Source organism: Silurus aristotelis, assembly GCF_946808225.1.
Source record: "Silurus aristotelis genome assembly, chromosome: 1".
Taxonomy (NCBI): Eukaryota; Metazoa; Chordata; class Actinopteri; order Siluriformes; family Siluridae; genus Silurus; species Silurus aristotelis.
The window spans coordinates 14,172,552-14,190,088 of record NC_139574.1 but is presented as its reverse complement, the minus strand read 5'-3'; the positions used below and the strand labels follow the sequence as shown (position 1 = coordinate 14,190,088).

The window sequence follows — 17,537 nt, the reverse complement described above, 5'->3', positions numbered from 1 at the left end:
CCATCTTATTCTTCTTTTAGTCCTCACTCTCCTCCTCTTCTTCTTCGCCTCCAAAACCATCCTACAGACCACCATCCGATGCTGTCTAGCTACACTGTCCCCTGCCAACACCTTACAGTCTCCAATCTCCTTCAAGGTTGCATCTCCTGCATAGCACGTAGTCCACCTGTGTGCACCTTCCTCCACTCTTATACATCACCCTATGAATTTCCTTCTTCTTAAAATACGTGTTCACCACTGCCATTTCCATCCTTTTAGCAAAATCTACCACTATCTGCCCTTCCACATTCCTCTCCTTAAAACCATACCTCCCCATCACCTCCTCATCACCTCTGTTCCCTTCACCTACATGCCCATTAAAGTCTGCCCCAATCACCAGTCGTTCTTTCCTAGGTACACCGCTTGTGCAACTCTAATTGCTGGGTCAAAATATGGTCAAAATCAAGATTTAATAACAAATTACCATTTTATTGAAACTAATAGTATGTTTTATATTTGTTTGATCTGTTTCAGTGCAGAGTCTTCGTCTCCTGTCCAGCTGTTTGTACTGTTAATCCTAAATCAAAAGAAAGATTTTGAAGGCACAATTAATTAATGACATAATCCTGCCACATATTAAAAAATAAATAAAAAATAAGATCACAAAGAAAGTGGCAGCAAAAGAAAACTGCAAATACCTGATAAGTGAAACCACTGGTGATGCTCTATCTGTTCCAGGCTGGGACGGTTTTCTGCTTTGACACGCAAACACCAACGGACCAAATGACTGCACTCTGTTACACATACAGAAATAAACAAGTAGAAAATAAATTATACATAGAAAGAAGAATATAATACTTAACCCAATAAAGAACCTGCTGGATAATTTATGACCCTTCAAGAAATATCCCCCATAACCCTCAAAGTATCTGCGATCACAATTATAGCTGTGCAAATTTCCTGTGAATTTCATTGTACTCACTAAATAATTTATAACAGTCATAAAATAAAATACATGTTTCTCTGTTCAAGTCAATGTACAAAATAGAGTTGATCCTGCTATAAATTATTTCATAGCTTATCAGTCTTTGCAATTCCTGACCTTGAGAAATATTTTTGGGAAAGTGCACAAAGCCACGTTTCAATTGATTCCTGGTCTTGAAAGGCAGAGAGCCACACACCAGCTTGTACAGTGTCACACCCACAGTCCAGGCTGTAGCTGGGTCCGCCAAATACTGTTTCTTTTTGTACCACTCAGGCGGAGCGTAGTCGAACGTGCCTGTTAACAGAGATACATTTAGTAAAAGAAGCACAATATTCACTGCCATGCAGAACTTATGGTTTCATATAAGTTACCTGCAAATTCGTTGTAACAGTCCTTGACCAAGTCTCCACACCCAAAGTCAAACAGCTTGATATTAAGAGTGTCTGTCTGAACTAGGATGTTTTCTGGCTTAATGTCGCGATGAAGAATTCCTCGGCTCTTACAATGCTTCAGCGCCTTCAAAAGCTGAAACATCAGTTTACTAGCCATGAACTCAGGCAAGCGGCTGCCATGCTTTTTGCGGAATTGATCCAAGTCCTCACATGGTTCAGGCCGTTCCAGTATCATGATGTATTTGTCATGATCATCATACCACTCGAGAATCCGCAGGATGTTGGAACAGATTGGTTCAGTGTTTACAATGCACATCAAAGCTACCTCAGTGGGCAGGTAACCATGTCCAGGCTGTAGTAAAGAATAAGTGCCACATATAATCCCAACCTATAATAACCCCAACCTATCAAAGTTTTATACACAATTTGATGAAGATGATGATGATGATACTGCGAATGAAACTTACAATTTCCAGTTCTTCAGGTGATTCCTGTTTGGAGACATACTTGATTGCAACCTAAGGAAATATGAATGTGTTATGTGAACTTAGATGAAATTGTTCACATAAATTAAGAAAAATGATCTTTACACTCGTTTGGCCTCTGAAGATAAATAATAAGGTATGTGTGAGTGTAGTAATTACTCTTGATGTCGAAATATGTCAAAATAATGATAATGAAACAGACAACAATCAACGGACAAGATTAGAACCTATCCTGAACTCACATTTTAATATTCAGGATTATGACTAAAAACTGTCAGTTTTAATACAAGTTCTGCCTCTCTAATTTGCCTATTAAACTATATTTGAAAAAACTGAGTTAAGAAGTTTAATCAAATACATTCTGTCCATCAGCACATCTTTCCTTCAGATTATCATAAGGACAGTTAAAGACAAGAGTGAAAAAGGAATGAAAAGGCTTACTGGCAATCCATCTGCTTTGCGTATACCAGTAAACACGCATCCAAATCCTCCTTTGCCCAGCAGTTCTCCCTCCTCATACTCATTCTTGAAATTTGCTGCAAGAAAGCATCCAAATATGATTGTCTCATTCACATAAGTAGTCCTACAGTTTTAATACATTTCAAATTCCATCTGTCTTACCAGTGCCAACATGTTTAGAAGGCAGTTTGGATGAATTTGAGAGGTCAGGATTCTCGTTCCTCTGCTCACATTTATTTTCATCTAAGAGGTTAGTTGTTTTCCTTTTGCCCCTAGCTGATGACTTGGGTAAGTCTGTCTGATTAGACAATTGATGCTGAGCTCTGGGGTCTGCAACCTGCTCCTGGGACAAGGACTTTTCCTTGGTCCTCAGCAATTTTGGTACACACAAGCATGATTTGGATACACGTTTGATGTATGCACTCTTCTTTACGTTCAAGCATCCACTGTGCTGGTTGTTGTTTACAGCTGAATAATGAAAGAGATGAGAATTAATTCTTTGTACAAATAATCTAGTAATAATGCAGTAACACACAGGCACACAAAGTGTATATGAATGTAAAGGTGTTCCTAATAAAGTGGACACTGAGAGAACATCACATTCACAAACCCTTAATAATCTTTCCATTTTTTTATTACCTAGTTTAGGTGAATCGGCGAGGTCATGATTGTCTTGTGTCATCTGTGTTCTTGATCTCTTCTGCTGAGGCTCATTTTCATCTGGCAAGTGAGCAGATTTCCTTTTGCGCCTAGATGATGACTTGACTTGCCTTTTGCCTTTAGCTGATGACAGATCTGTCTGATTAGACCCCTGATGCTGAGCTCTGGCATCTGCGAACTGCTCCCGAAACAAGGACTCCTTGATCCCCAGCAATTTCAGTGTACGAAGGTTTAAGTAGGATACACGTTTGATGTATGTCTTCTTTTTGTTGCAGAATCCACTGTGCTTGTTGTTATTTACAGCTAAATAATGAAAGTGAAGATAAATAAATCTTTGCAAAATAATCGAGTAATAATGCAGCAACACACACACAAACACACACACACACAGGTACACAAAGTGTATATGAATGTACAGGTGTTCCTGATAAAGTGAATTGTTAGAGTACATCACATTCACATACCCTTTATCATCATTCTGTTATTTACTTACCTACTTTAGGTGAATTGGCGAGGACAGGATTGTTTTGTTTCTGTTTTCTTGGTCTCTTTTGCTGAGGCTCATTTTTACCTGCTAAGTGAGCAGATTTCCTCTTGCCCCTTAATGATGACTTGGTCAGATTAGTCTGATTAGACCCCTGATGCTGAGTTTTGGGGTCTGCACACTCGAACAAGGACTTCTTGATCCCCAGCAATTTTAGTGCATTCAGTGCATTGATGAATATGTAGGGTACACGTTTGATGTATTCCTTCATATTTTGATATTTTAAGCTGAATAAAGAAAGAAAGTAAGTAAATATTTGTATAAATGATCTAGAATTAAAACACACACAAACACACACACACACACACACACACACACACACACACACATGATTGTATGGCTATTTGTAATAAAGTAGACCTTGATATGATTTTTACCTTGATATGATTTCCTAATACAGATGTCATTTTATTTACCATTTATTCTAACAGTCCTAGTTTTAGATTATTTGATTTATATTTAACAAGACTGAACTCAGTAGAGAATTTATATCAGGGTAATAACTAGACCATAAAACTAAATGAGGATGTTAATACGGTGTTTAGGGTCTTATATTGATTAAATTACCGTTTTAATTTTATCACTTTCCATCCCAAGATGGCGCATCCTACCTGCACTGTATCAGCAGTGAAATGCGTTCGGTATCCATGGCAACTTTTGATTTTGATGACGACATATATGTTTACTGTTTTGTCTCCAGGTTACGCACCTATTACGTGTATAAATGAGCAAACTCAGGGGCTCCACTAACACTGCTCTGTATTTATACATGTCCTGAAACATCTAACTGATCAATCAATGATATACTGATAAAATAATACATGATAGAAAGATCACATGAATAGTTGAAGTGTGCAGAAACTCGGTTATTAGCTCTGTACAGATAGCAGTCATTAGCTTGTTTATGGGCGCTAGCTAGAGTAGTAAACTTAATTGTGTAATTATTGATTTTATTTCATTTCATTACTTGCCGTCGTGTCTTTTATTGTGAAACATGTAGGGTTTATTAAAGCATTAGCGGGGACAGAATTTAACTTCTTACAATTATTATTATTATTATTATTATTATTATTTTTTATTTTTTTTACTGTTAAACACATTTAACAATAAATCCGAGCAACATATAATAACATATAATAATTAAATTAAATTTCACAATAATTTTTAATGCTTTAAAACAAGAAGAAACTAAAAAATCTACATTTGTGTAAATAATACTTGGCTACAGCTTCTTACTAGTTAAAATCGGATCACTTCAGTGACTTGGTTCTTTGAATCTTGTTCATCAAAATGAATGAATCTTTTTTATTCATTTAGATCATTTAATTCGTTTAATCAGAAAATAATAAATGTTACATTTTCAATTAGTCAATATACACTCACAAAATGTGGCTGCTGTTGGTTCAAATAATGTAACTATGTTTAAAATAAATTAATTAAATATTTTAATTAAAAGAGTCGTGTTGACAAAATAAAAAAATAGTAATATTTCAGTTTTATATGGAAGCGCATTGCATTCACACAAAAAAAAAAATCACAGCCAGGATCTCATAATTATGACTTAGTATCTCATAATTATAACTTAGTATCCTATAATTATGAGATCCGTATCTCATAATTATGACTTAGTAGTTTGATGACTGTATATGTTAGTGTTAAGATGGTTGTCACACTGATTCTCTAAACACATTCCTGTTATCTGTTCAGTGTCTATAGGGTCTTTATAATGTGAGTATGTAAGGTATACAGGAAGTCTTTATCTGGGCTCACACATCTCTGGTTATTATTGTCTTCTTACCCAATCAGGAACAGTTTTAGCTCAGGTATTTTCCAGTGAGTGTATATATACTTGTCTCTTATCTGCATTAAATTAAAGAAAAACATATGCGCCATTCTGTGTGCTGTGTGATTCTTCCCTGACCAGAAAAGGCACCACCATATAAGCAGTCAATGTTAAAATATAATAATAATAATAATAATAATAATAATAATAATTATTATTATTATTATTATATTTTAACATTGACTGCTAATAATAATAATTATTATTATTATTATTATTATAACAATAACCATATAATAGCTTCTACGTCTCAATTGTTGCGCAATGAGGCGCTTCCGAGCCAAAAAATGCAGTAACGTCAGATCCGGTGTTATGCGCTAAAACGCTCCCCTGCCACAGACTGCCCCAACTTATCTCATAATTATGAGATACTAAGTCATAATTATGAGATAAGGATCTCATAATTATGAGATACTAAGTCATAATAATGAGATACTAAGTCATAATTATGAGATACTAAGTCATAATAATGAGATACTAAGTCATAATTATGAGATACTAAGTCATAATAATGAGATACTAAGTCATAATTATAAGATAAGGATCTCATAATTATGAGATACTAAGTCATAATTATGAGATACTAAGTCATAATAATGAGATACTAAGTAATAATTATGAGATACTAAGTCATAATATTGAAATACTATGTCATAATTATGAGCTACTAAGTCATGATTATGAGATCCTGGCTGTGAATGAGATCCTGGCTTTTTTTGTGTGAATGCAATGCGCTTCCGTAGGTTTTACACTAATAATTTAAGGAAAACGAATGAAATGAGTTGTTTTGCATCTGCAGTACCGCGCTTTGGTCAACAGGCGGAGTAATATCTGCACATGCGCAGATGAAAAGCACATTCAACGCGCACTTTTTAGCTCTGTTTTTAATCGGCGCCATTTAATGAGAATCAATTTAAGCAAAGTTTACAGTGCAAAAAGACACAACAAGCGAAGATTTTTCCTTATGGACACACAGCCAGGTGAGATTTTACTTATATATATATATATATATATATATATATATATATATATATATATATATATATATATATATATATATATATATATATATATATATATTGAGGATGTCATTAGGTTAGGTTGGTTAATCGCGCATAATCTCATGTTTTGTATGGTATTTTCATGATGTTACTGTTTTCCTCATTCATGGGTTTCACATTCATGTTAGTTACCCTTCTTGTTTTTCGCTTTAATGTCATTTATATTTGTTGAAATGTGATTATTTCAATTCGCTCACACAAAGATGCAAATGATTTATTACATTGATATTAAGACTTTCTCGATTTATGTGTAAACGGATTGTACACAAGCTGTATCAAGTTTTTAATAGCCCCAAAGAAAACGTATAACAATAAACATATTGGTATTGTTTTAGCATATCAGATTTCATAAGCAAAACAAACAAACCAAAAAAAATAAATAATAATATATATATATATATATATATATATATATATATATATATATATATATATACATACATATATATATTTTTTTTATTTAATTTATTTATTTATTTAGCTTATGAAATCTGATATATAATACCAATATGTTTATTGTTATATGTTTTATTTATATATATATATATATATATATATATATATATATATATATATATATATATATATATTTATATATAACATATAACAATAAACATATTGTGACATATAGTGTTTGAGACTATACAGTAAAATGTTAAAGTCAAGTCAAGTCAAGTCAAGTTTATTTCTATAGCGCTTTTCACAACAGACATTGTCTCAAAGCAGCTTTAAAGAAATCAACAGTTAAGGTGAATGGTGTGCATTTATCCCTGATAAGCAGCCGTGGCGACTGTGGCAAGGAAAAACTCCCTTAGATGTTATGAGGAAGAAACCTTGAGAGGAACCAGACTCAAAAGGGGAACCCATCCTCATTTGGGTGACATCAAGAGTTTGATCATAAATCTTTCAACAATACAGAACACTGGAGAGTGAGAACTAACATGAGTACTGGAGTATAAGATTATAAGTAATGATCTTTCTACAGTCTTATACAGTCATTTGTGGTTAAAAAAAACTAGGAGCTACTGAGCAACTCATAAAATATTTCAACATTTGCGATCATCACAGATCCAACATCAGCTTCTCCATGCCAGAGCCTTTAAACAGTCCAGGAGGTCCAATGTCAAAACTCCACACATGAAGTGGGATCCAATTGGCACTGGTACGTCCCTAGATGGTATGGGATGTTTGCGAGTTCGGCATCTACTTCTTTAAAGGTCCATAGTCTTCATGAGGTGGGACGTGACTGGAGCTGGCCAAACCTCAGGATGCCTCGGGATGGGAAGAGAAAGAGAAGCAGTGGAGAGGAATTAGCGTCGCTGCTGTTAATGATATTAACAGCACAAGTTCATAATGTGCATGTAATCAGATGTTCTGGAGCACAAGGTTATGATGTGAGACGTATGTTATGTGTAGGATGTGAGACGTATGTTATGTGTATGTTATGTGTTCTTAACCATTTCATTAAGATTATTAAAAGTTATGGGTTTAGTGAGAAATTGAGATAAATCAGGCAGGTTATTTATGAATCTGTCCTTAGTGGTCGGAACAATAGTCCTACCAAGGTAAACACGGCTAATCTGCTCTACCGGTAGTGTGTACAGTATGAGATAAAGGTCTGTGATGTCATCACTCTGAGGTAAAATATCTATATCAGTGACGTCTGCTCCGTGGGATATTATTAAGTCTAATGTGTGGTTAAAGCGATGAGTTGGTCTGGTGACGTTTTGTTTAACCCCAAAAGAGTTTAATAAGTTCACAAATGATAGTCCTAGGGCATCGTTTGCATCATCTGCATGAATATTAAAATCTTCTACAAGCAGCACTTTATCAAAATTGATCAAGAGGTCTAAAAGAAAACAAGCAAACTCTTGAAGAAAATCAGCGTAGGGCCCTGGGGGTCTGTACACGGTGGCCAGAGCGAGAGACAGTAGGGGTTTTATATGTTTGTCTGAAAGTAAAATTTTAAGAACGAGCACTTCAAATAATTTAAAGCTGAATCCTAATCTGTGACTAACATTAAGAGAGGCACTATAAATGGTTGCTACACCTCCCCCACGACCAGTCTGACGGGGCTCATGCTTATAAACATATCCTGACGGTGTAGACTCGTTAAGACCCATATAATCATCTGGTTTAATCTAGGTCTCAGTGAGACAGAGTGCATCGAGATTATTCTCTGTTATCATCTCATTTACAATCAGTGCTTTGGGTGCAAGTGATCTAATGTTTAAAAGACCAAACTTTAGACCTTTTTTGGTGTTTGCTTATCTGGCATTTTTCAGTTTTAACTGCAATAAGATTTCAGTTTTAACTGCTTAAAAGACACTGTAAATAAGCATTATTTGAAAGATTGCCCAAAGTCAATTTGCCTTAACTTTTCTCAAAATCTCCACATTAAAATGAGTTCAAATTTAATTCAGTAATACACAGGGACACTGTAAATAAAAATAATTTAAAAGATTGAACAATCCTATCTAGGAAAATGTTTTATGAGTATTTAAATGTGGAACATGATTGAAATGCAGGGATGCTTTGAGTGATTTTGCCTTTACTTTTCTCCAAAACTCCACAGTAAAATGAGTTGAAATTCAACAGAGTAATACACAGGGACACTCTAAATAGGAATAATTTAAAAGATTATACAAACCTATCTAGGAAATAGTTTTATGAGTATTTAAATGTGGAACATGATTGAAAATGCAGCGATGTTAAAGTTAAGGGTCGCATGGATTCCACTCAATATCAGCAGATTCTTGGGAATAATGTTGAGGAATCAGTCACAAAGTTAAAGTTACGCCAGGGCTGGATATTTCAACAAGACAACAAAAAAAAACTACTCAAAATCTACTCTGCAGATTTTATGCAGATTTTTTCATTTATGCAGAGGAACAAGTACAATGTTCTGAAATGGCCATTCCAGTCCCCAGATCTGAATGTCATTGAACATCTGTGGGGTGACTATACTTTTGGTGTAGTATACCTTTAAATTTGTGTGTGTGTGTGTGTGTGTGTGTGTGTGTGTGTGTGTGCGTGTGTGTATATACAGTGAGGAAAATAAGTATTTGAACACCCTGCTATTTTGCAAGTTCTCCCACTTAGAAATCATGGAGGGGTCTGAAATTGTCATCGTAGGTGCATGTCCACTGTGAGAGACATAATCTAAAAAAAAAAATCCAGAAATCACAATGTATGATTTTTAAACTATTTATTTGTATGATACAGCTGCAAATAATTATTTGAACACCTGTCTATCAGCTAGAATTCTGACCCTCAAAGACCTGTTAGTCTGCCTTTAAAATGTCCACCTCCACTACATTTATTATCCTAAATTAGATGCACCTGTTTGAGGTCGTTAGCTGCATAAAGACACCTGTCCACCCCATACAATCAGTAAGAATCCAACTACTAACATGGCCAAGACCAAAGAGCTGTCCAAAGACACTAGAGACAAAATTGTACACCTCCACAAGGCTGGAAAGGGCTACGGGGAAATTGCCAAGCAGCTTGGTGAAAAAAGGTACACTGTTGGAGCAATCATTAGAAAATGGAAGAAGTTAAACATGACTGTCAATCTCCCTCGGACTGGGGCTACATGCAAGATCTCACCTCGTGGGGTCTCAATGATCCTAAGGAAGGTGAGAAATCAGCCCAGAACTACACGAGAGGAGCTGGTCAATGACCTGAAAAGAGCTGGGACCACCGTTTCCAAGGTTACTGTTGGTAATACACTAAGACGTCATAGTTTGAAATCATGCATGGAACGGAAGGTTCCCCTGCTTAAACCACCACATGTCCAGGCACGTCTTAAGTTTGCAAATGACCATTTGGATGATCCAGAGGAGTCATGGGAGAAAGTCATGTGGTCAGATGAGACCAAAATAGAACTTTTGGGTCATAATTCCACTAACCGTGTTTGGAGGAAGAAGAATGATGAGTACCATCCCAAGAACACCATCCCTACTGTGAAGCATGGGGGTGGTAGCATCATGCTTTGGGGGTGTTTTTCTGCACATGGGACAGGGCAACTGCACTGTATTAAGGAGAGGATGACCGGAGCCATGTATTGCGAGATTTTGGGGAACAACCTCCTTCCCTCAGTTAGAGCATTGAAGATGGGTCGAGGCTGGGTCTTCCAACATGACAATGACCCGAAGCACACAGCCAGGATAACCAAGGAGTGGCTCTGTAAGAAGCATAGCAAGGTTCTGGCATGGCCTAGCCAGTCTCCAGACCTAAACCCAATAGAGAATCTTTGGAGGGAGCTCAAACTCCATGTTTTTCAGCGACAGGCCAGGAACCTGACTGATCTAGAGAACATCTGTTTGGAGGAGTGGGCCAAAATCCCTCCTGCAGTGTGTGCAAACCTGGTGAAAAACTACAGGAAACATTTGCCCTCTGTAATTGCAAACAAAGGCTACTGTACCAAATATTAACATTGACTTTCTCAGGTGTTCAAATACTTATTTGCAGCTGTATCATACAAATAAATAGTTAAAAAATCATACATTTTTTTAGATTATGTCTCTCACAGTGGACATGCACCTACGATGACAATTTCAGACCCCTCCATGATTTCTAAGTAGGAGAATTTGCAAAATAGCAGGGTGTTCAAATACTTATTTTCCTCACTGTATATATATACACTGGCAATCAAAATTAGAGAACAATTTATAAACAATTGAAAAATTCTAAAATAATGTCATCTCCACTGCTCAACAGTTGAAGGAGTTTTTGTCCTGTCTATACCATGCTACCAGAACACCTTTTCCACCAATTACCTAAGGCATTTAAAAAAAAACATTATTTTGCAGAAAACACACTGATCAAAATTAGAGAACAACAATGACTGTAGCATGGAAAAAGATTACAACAAAATTTTCTGAAGGTTACAACAGTCAGCAATTAGTAGGAAGTGTACAGGCCTCTGCTCTGAATGACTTCAGAACATCTGCGGCCACAGGACAGCTCTAGTCTCTCACACTGCTCTGGTGTGATTTTGGTCCACTCTTCTTCCAGTCTCCTCCACAGTTCGGTGACTGTAGTGGGTTTCTTGGCCATAACTTTGTCACTAAGGATTTTCCAGAGGTTCTCGATTGGGTTGAGATCAGGACTCTGGGCAGGCCATGTCATTATTTCAATGTTTTCAGTTTCAAGGAACTGCTTTACCCGTTTTGCTGTGTGACATAGAGCGTTGTCCTGCATTAACACTGCGGGCTGATTGGGTGATGAACCCATGGAAGGCCCATTTGTTGTTGAAGAAGGTTCTGATAAACATTTGCATTCACTCTGCCATGTAGCTGTATAAGAGGCCCAACTCCTGCTGCAGAAAACATGCCCCAAACCATGACACTTCCTCCTCCACTTTTCACTGACGTCTTTTCACACTTTGGGTTCAGTCTTTCTCCAGTTTGTTCTCCAAACATAATGTTTTCCATCGAACCCAAATAAATTAAACTTGCTTTCATCACTGAAGTGAACTATAGACCAGTTCTCCTCTGTCCACACAACATGCTTAGTCTAGGCTTTTGATTCTTTCTGCTAATGAGAGGTTTGGTCACTGCAGAGTGGGCTTTCAGTCCAAATGCTCTTAAACGTCGAGACACTGTATGACGAGACAGATCCTTACAGTTCAGCGCTGAACTGGTGAGCAATTCCAGCTGCAGTGTGGAAACGATTGCCCATTGAGATCCTCCGCAGTATCCTGTCCTCTTTTGTATTTGTCTTCTGTAGCCTTCTTGGCGGACTTGAATGAGTTTGTGATGTTGTAAAGAGTCATTATTCTTGAAATCACAGATTTGGAACGACCAACTTGTCTTGCTATGGCTGATAGGGTCGTCCCTTGGCCTTCATCTGGACAACCTGCTGCCGGAGGCTTTCAGTCACTTTAGAACGGCCCACCATCTTGCAGAGTCAGTAAAACTGGAAGGTAGGCTGCCAATTAAATAGGGGTTGACAGATAATCAAGGAAATTAGCACCAGGTGCCAGTTTAACACCAATAACTGGGAGGTATCTGAAAGTGTTCTCTAATTTTGATCAGTGTGTTTTCTGCAAAATAATGTTTTTTTTTTTTTAAATGCTTTAGTGGAATTTTGTGGAAAAGGTGTTCTGGTAGCATGGTATAGACAGGACAAAAACTCCTTCAACTGTTGTGCAGTGAAGATGACATTATTTCAGAATTGTTCAATTGTTTATAAATTGTTCTCTAATTTTGATCGCCTGTGTGTATGTGTATATATTTATATATATATATATATATATATATATATATATATATATATATATATATATATATATATATATATATAATCACACACATGTATATCACAAAAGTGAGTACACCTCTCGCATTTCAGCAACCGTTTTCGTTTATCTTTTCAACTGACATTACTATAGAAATTAAATTTGGATATATTTTAGAGTAGTCAATGTGCAGCTTGTATAGCAGATTTACTTTCTTCTAAAAATAACTTAACATACAGCCATTATTGTCTAAATAACTGGCAAAAAGTTGAGTGAGTAAACTAAGTTACAGTACAATGGTTTTCCAAGGCGGGATAGGCCTCGCAAGGTTCCATCAAAGAAGTCCTCGTCCTCGTACTGTGCGTCAGGTGCAGAATTGCTGCAGCATTGCTTTAGAGGTTGCAAAAGCGGAAACTCTGCTTGTCAGTGTTTAGACCATACGCTGCACACTGCAACAAGTCGGTTTGCAGGCTATCGTCCCAGAAGGAGCCTCTTCTGAAGCTGCTCACAAGAAAACCCACAAACAAGTTTGCTGGAGACAACCTGTCCAAGAATTACTGGAACAATGTCCTGTTGTCTGGTAAGACTAAGATAAACTTGTTTGGCTCAGATGGAGTCCAGCATGTGTGGCGACGCCTAGTGAGAAGTACAAAGAAAATTGTGTCTTGCCTACATCATGAGCTGCGGTTTATTGAGAGAAACATGGATTCCAACATGTACTGTGACATTTTGCTGCATCTGACGCACAGTGCGAGGACTCGGCTTCTGTGATGGACCGTCTTGGAAAACCTCTGTACTGTAACTCAATTTCAGGGTGTTACCAAATCTGTGACCTCGATAGTTCCTGACTTTTCATTTGGAACTGGACTAAGAGTAACTCGCAAATAATCTGATAGTTCGCAAGAAACCGTGAGTGGCTCGAAAGTTTGGAGTAACATTTGAAAACAGAGTTTATACTAATAAGTTACATAAAAATGTTGGAAAAAAATAATATATATATATATATATATATATATATATATATATATATATATATATATATATATATATATATATATATATATATACACACATTAAAATGTTAACATGATTCATACTGTTTTAATGACAGCAACTTATCTTTTAAAAAAAAGTTAAGAAACATGTTATCTATATCTGATGCAGAGAAGCTCGTCCATGCGTTCATGACCTCCAGAATAGACTACTGTAATGCATTACTAGGTGGATTTCCTGCATCATTAATAAACAAGCTTCAGTTAGTTCAGAATGCAGCAGCCAGAGTTCTTACAAGGTCAAGAAAATATGATCATATAACCTCAATCTTTTCGCCCCTACACTGGCTTCCTGTTACGTTTTAAACGTCTTTTAAATAGACTACAAACTACTATTCTTACTTATAAAGCAGTAAATGGTTTGGCTCCCATGTATCTATCCAGTCTTCTAACACGCTACAATCCGTCACGCTCCTTGAGATCTCAAAACTCTGGGCTTCTAGTAGTTCCTAGAATAACAAAGTCCACTAAAGGCTAAAGTAGATCATTTTCACATTTAGCTCCTAAACTTTGGAACAGTCTTTCTGACAGTGTTCGGGGCTCAGACACACTCTCCCAGTTTAAGTGTAGATTAAAAACGTATCTTTTTAGCAAAGCCTACACATAACATACGTCTCACATACGTCTCACATCATAACCTTGTGCTCCAGAACATCTGATCACATGCACATTATAAACTTGTGCTGTTAATATTATGAACAGCAGCTACGCTAATTCCTCTCCACTGCTTCTCTTTCTCTCCCCATCCCGAGGCATCCTGAGGTTTGGCCAGCTCCAGTCACGTCCCACCTCATGAAGATTATGGACCTTTGAAGAAGTAGATGCCGAACTCGCAAACATCTCGAACCATCTAGAGACGTACCAGTGCCAATTGGATCCCGCTACATGTGTGTTTTTTACATTGGACCTCCTGGAGTGTTTAAAGGCTCTGGCATGGAGAAGCTGATGCCGGATCTGTGATGATCACAAATGTTGAGCTCATAAAACTAGGAGCTACTAACCATATAGACTGTATAAGACTGTAGAAAGAACATTACTTATAATCTTATACTCCAGTACTCATGTTAGTCCCAGTGTTCTGTATTGTTGAAAGATTTATGATCAAACTCTTGATGTCACCCAAATGAGGATGGGTTCCCCTTTTGAGTCTGGTTCCTCTCAAGGTTTCTTCCTCATAACATCTAAGGGAGTTTTTCCTTGCCACAGGCGCCACGGCTGCTTATCAGGGATAAATGCACACCATTCACCTTGACTGTTGATTTCTGTAAAGCTGCTTTGAGACAATGTCTGTTGTGAAAAGCGCTATAGAAATAAACTTGACTTGACTTAATGAGTGCTACGTTATAGCGTCATCATACTCAGCACCAGAGTTGCTTTTTTGCACCTGCAACAATTGGAACAACTCTGACATCAAAGATTATTGTGCATCTTTTCCATAGCAGAGATTGGAAAATTCTCCTGATTTAGGACTATTTTTTGTTGTCTTGTACTGGTTGCTAGGATTAACAAACTTGACTTTTTACAAAAGGAGTATATGGTAAATCATTTACATTTTTTTTAAACTTATTGTATGTTTCTCTGCAACCAACCCCTCCTCTCACCCTTGATCTGTTGGTAATTCTCTTTTTATACTTGATATTTTTAGGATGTTGAAAATTATTACACATTATTTTTGTGAAAAAAATTTAAATACCTGATTCATGATTCATTGAATAAACTAATTCATAAAGCTGGATTATTTGTTTTGGTTGAAGGCAACAATATATATTTTAGAATAATTGGATTTAATTAACTCAATATATTAAAACTAAATTAAGCATGTTACGTTGAATTAACTAAATAACATTGCATTACTTTATGTAATTAACTTAAGTTTACTGAAATAAATATTGTTACTTAAATGCAGCCTAACTAAGTTACGTGGAACCTGTTATTTAATATGTATATAATGTATAATATATAATGTATAATATAATGTATATTTAACTGCATAGCGTATGTCGGGATTAACCCAGCCATTAGAGTTGCACAAGCCAGTGCACTCTTAGTGCCGGTCCCAAGCCTGGGTAAATGGGGAGGGTTGCACGAAATATGCATGCACGAAATAAAATATGTGGATAGACGAAATAGAAATTCATACCGGATCGGTCGAGGCCCGGGTTACCAATGACTGCCACAAGTTTCGTTAGCCAACAGGGTACCGGTGGAAATTGGGCTACTGTTGGCCGAAGGAGGAGAAGGAGAGGAGGAAGACGTCTACAGAGATGGCAGGGAAAGGAGAAGTGTAGGAGAGTGGAGGTTCGGGTTGGTACTTTAAATGTTGGTACTATAACTGGTAAAGAGAGAAAGATAGCTGATATGATGGAGAGGAGAAAGGTAGATATGCTGTATGTTCAGGAGACCAGGTGGAAAGGGAGAAGGGCCAGGAACATTGGAGGTGGATTTAAACTGTTCTATCATGGTGTGGATGTAAAGAGAAATGGTGTAGGGGTGATTCTGAAGGGAAGAGTTTAGTAAGAGTGTAGTGGAGGTGAAGAGAGTTTCTGATAGGGTGATGAACGTGAAGTTGGAAGTTTAAGGGGTGATGATAAATGTCATCAGTGCTTATGCTCCACAAGTGGGTTGTGAGATGGGAGAGAAGGAAAAATTCTGAAGTGAGTTAGATGAAGTGTACAAGGGGTACCTAGGAAAGAACGATTGCTGATTGGGGCAGATTTTAATAGGCATGTTGTTGAAGGGAACAGAGGTGCTGAGGAGGTGATGGGTAGGTATGGCTTTAAGTAGAGGAATGTGGAAGGGCAGATAGTGGTAGATTTTGTATATATATACATTTCAACTTTCTTCTGTTTTACCAGTGCCAACATGTTTAGTCGGAAGTTTAGATGAATTTGATAGGTCAGGATTCTCTTGTGTCATCTGTGTTCTTGATCTCTTTTGCTGAGGCTCATTTTCATCTTGCAAGTTAGCAGATTTCCTTTTGGCCCTAGATGGTGACTTGGGAAGATCTGTCTGATTAGACCCCTGATGCTGAGCTCTGAGGTCCACCGACTGCAACTGGAATAAGGACTTCTGGGTCTCCAGCAATTTCAGTGCACCCAAGTATGATAAATGTTTGATGTATGCCTTCTTTACGATCCAGCATCCAATGTGCTGGTTGTTGTTTCCAACTAAATAAAGAGAGTGATAAGAATTAATTATTGGTTCAAATAATGTAGTAATAATGCAGCAACACACACACTGTGTATATGAATGTAAAGGTGTTCCTAATAAAGTGGACACAGAGAATATCACATTCACAAACCCTTAATAATCTTTACATTTTTTATTACCAAGTTTAGATGAATCGGCGAGGTCATGATTGTCTTGTGTCATCTGTGTTCTTGATCTCTTTTGCTGAGGCTCATTTTCATCTGGCAAGTGAGCAGATTTCCTTTTGGCCCTAGATGATGACTTGGGAAGATCTGTCTGATTAGACCCCTGATGCTGAATTCTATCGATGCATACATGTTTGAAGTATTCCTTCATTTTTGTCTTCCACTATATGTTAATTAAAGCTGCATAAAGAAAGGAAGAAGAAGAAATAATTTGTAAAAAAAAAAAAAATGATCCAGTAATAAAACACACAAACACAAAGTGTGTATGAATGTACATCCTATTCACAAACGCTTAATAATCTTTCTATTAGATTCTTCTCTCTTTTTTTTTTTTTTTTTTTTTTACCTTGATATGATCTCCTAATACAGATGTCATTTTATTTACCATTTATTCTCACAATCCTAGTTATAGTTCATTTGATTTCTATTTAACAAGACTGAACTCGGTAGAGAATTTAT

The 17,537-nt window shown here is 36.8% G+C and overlaps 2 protein-coding genes across 2 annotated transcripts; both read right to left on the bottom strand.

Annotated features, from left to right (window-relative positions):
* Positions 1-476: 476 nt before the first annotated feature.
* On the bottom strand, positions 477-17,228 carry LOC310729526 (serine/threonine-protein kinase pim-1-like). The gene is made up of 8 exons (XM_083547793.1): positions 17,034-17,228; positions 16,557-16,871; positions 2,283-2,377; positions 1,824-1,874; positions 1,336-1,708; positions 1,082-1,258; positions 678-773; positions 477-556 (listed from the first exon to the last, which is right to left on the bottom strand). Exons 1-8 carry the CDS (start codon positions 17,074-17,076, stop codon positions 510-512), a joined length of 1,197 nt encoding a protein of 398 aa, XP_083403919.1. The 5' UTR covers positions 17,077-17,228; the 3' UTR covers positions 477-509.
* LOC310733794 (uncharacterized protein) lies at positions 2,443-3,773 on the bottom strand (the record flags this gene model as incomplete). The annotated part of the gene is made up of 3 exons (XM_083555215.1): positions 3,454-3,773; positions 2,940-3,263; positions 2,443-2,768 (listed from the first exon to the last, which is right to left on the bottom strand). Exons 1-3 carry the CDS (start codon positions 3,713-3,715, stop codon positions 2,443-2,445), a joined length of 912 nt encoding a protein of 303 aa, XP_083411341.1. The 5' UTR covers positions 3,716-3,773.
* Positions 17,229-17,537: the final 309 nt, after the last annotated feature.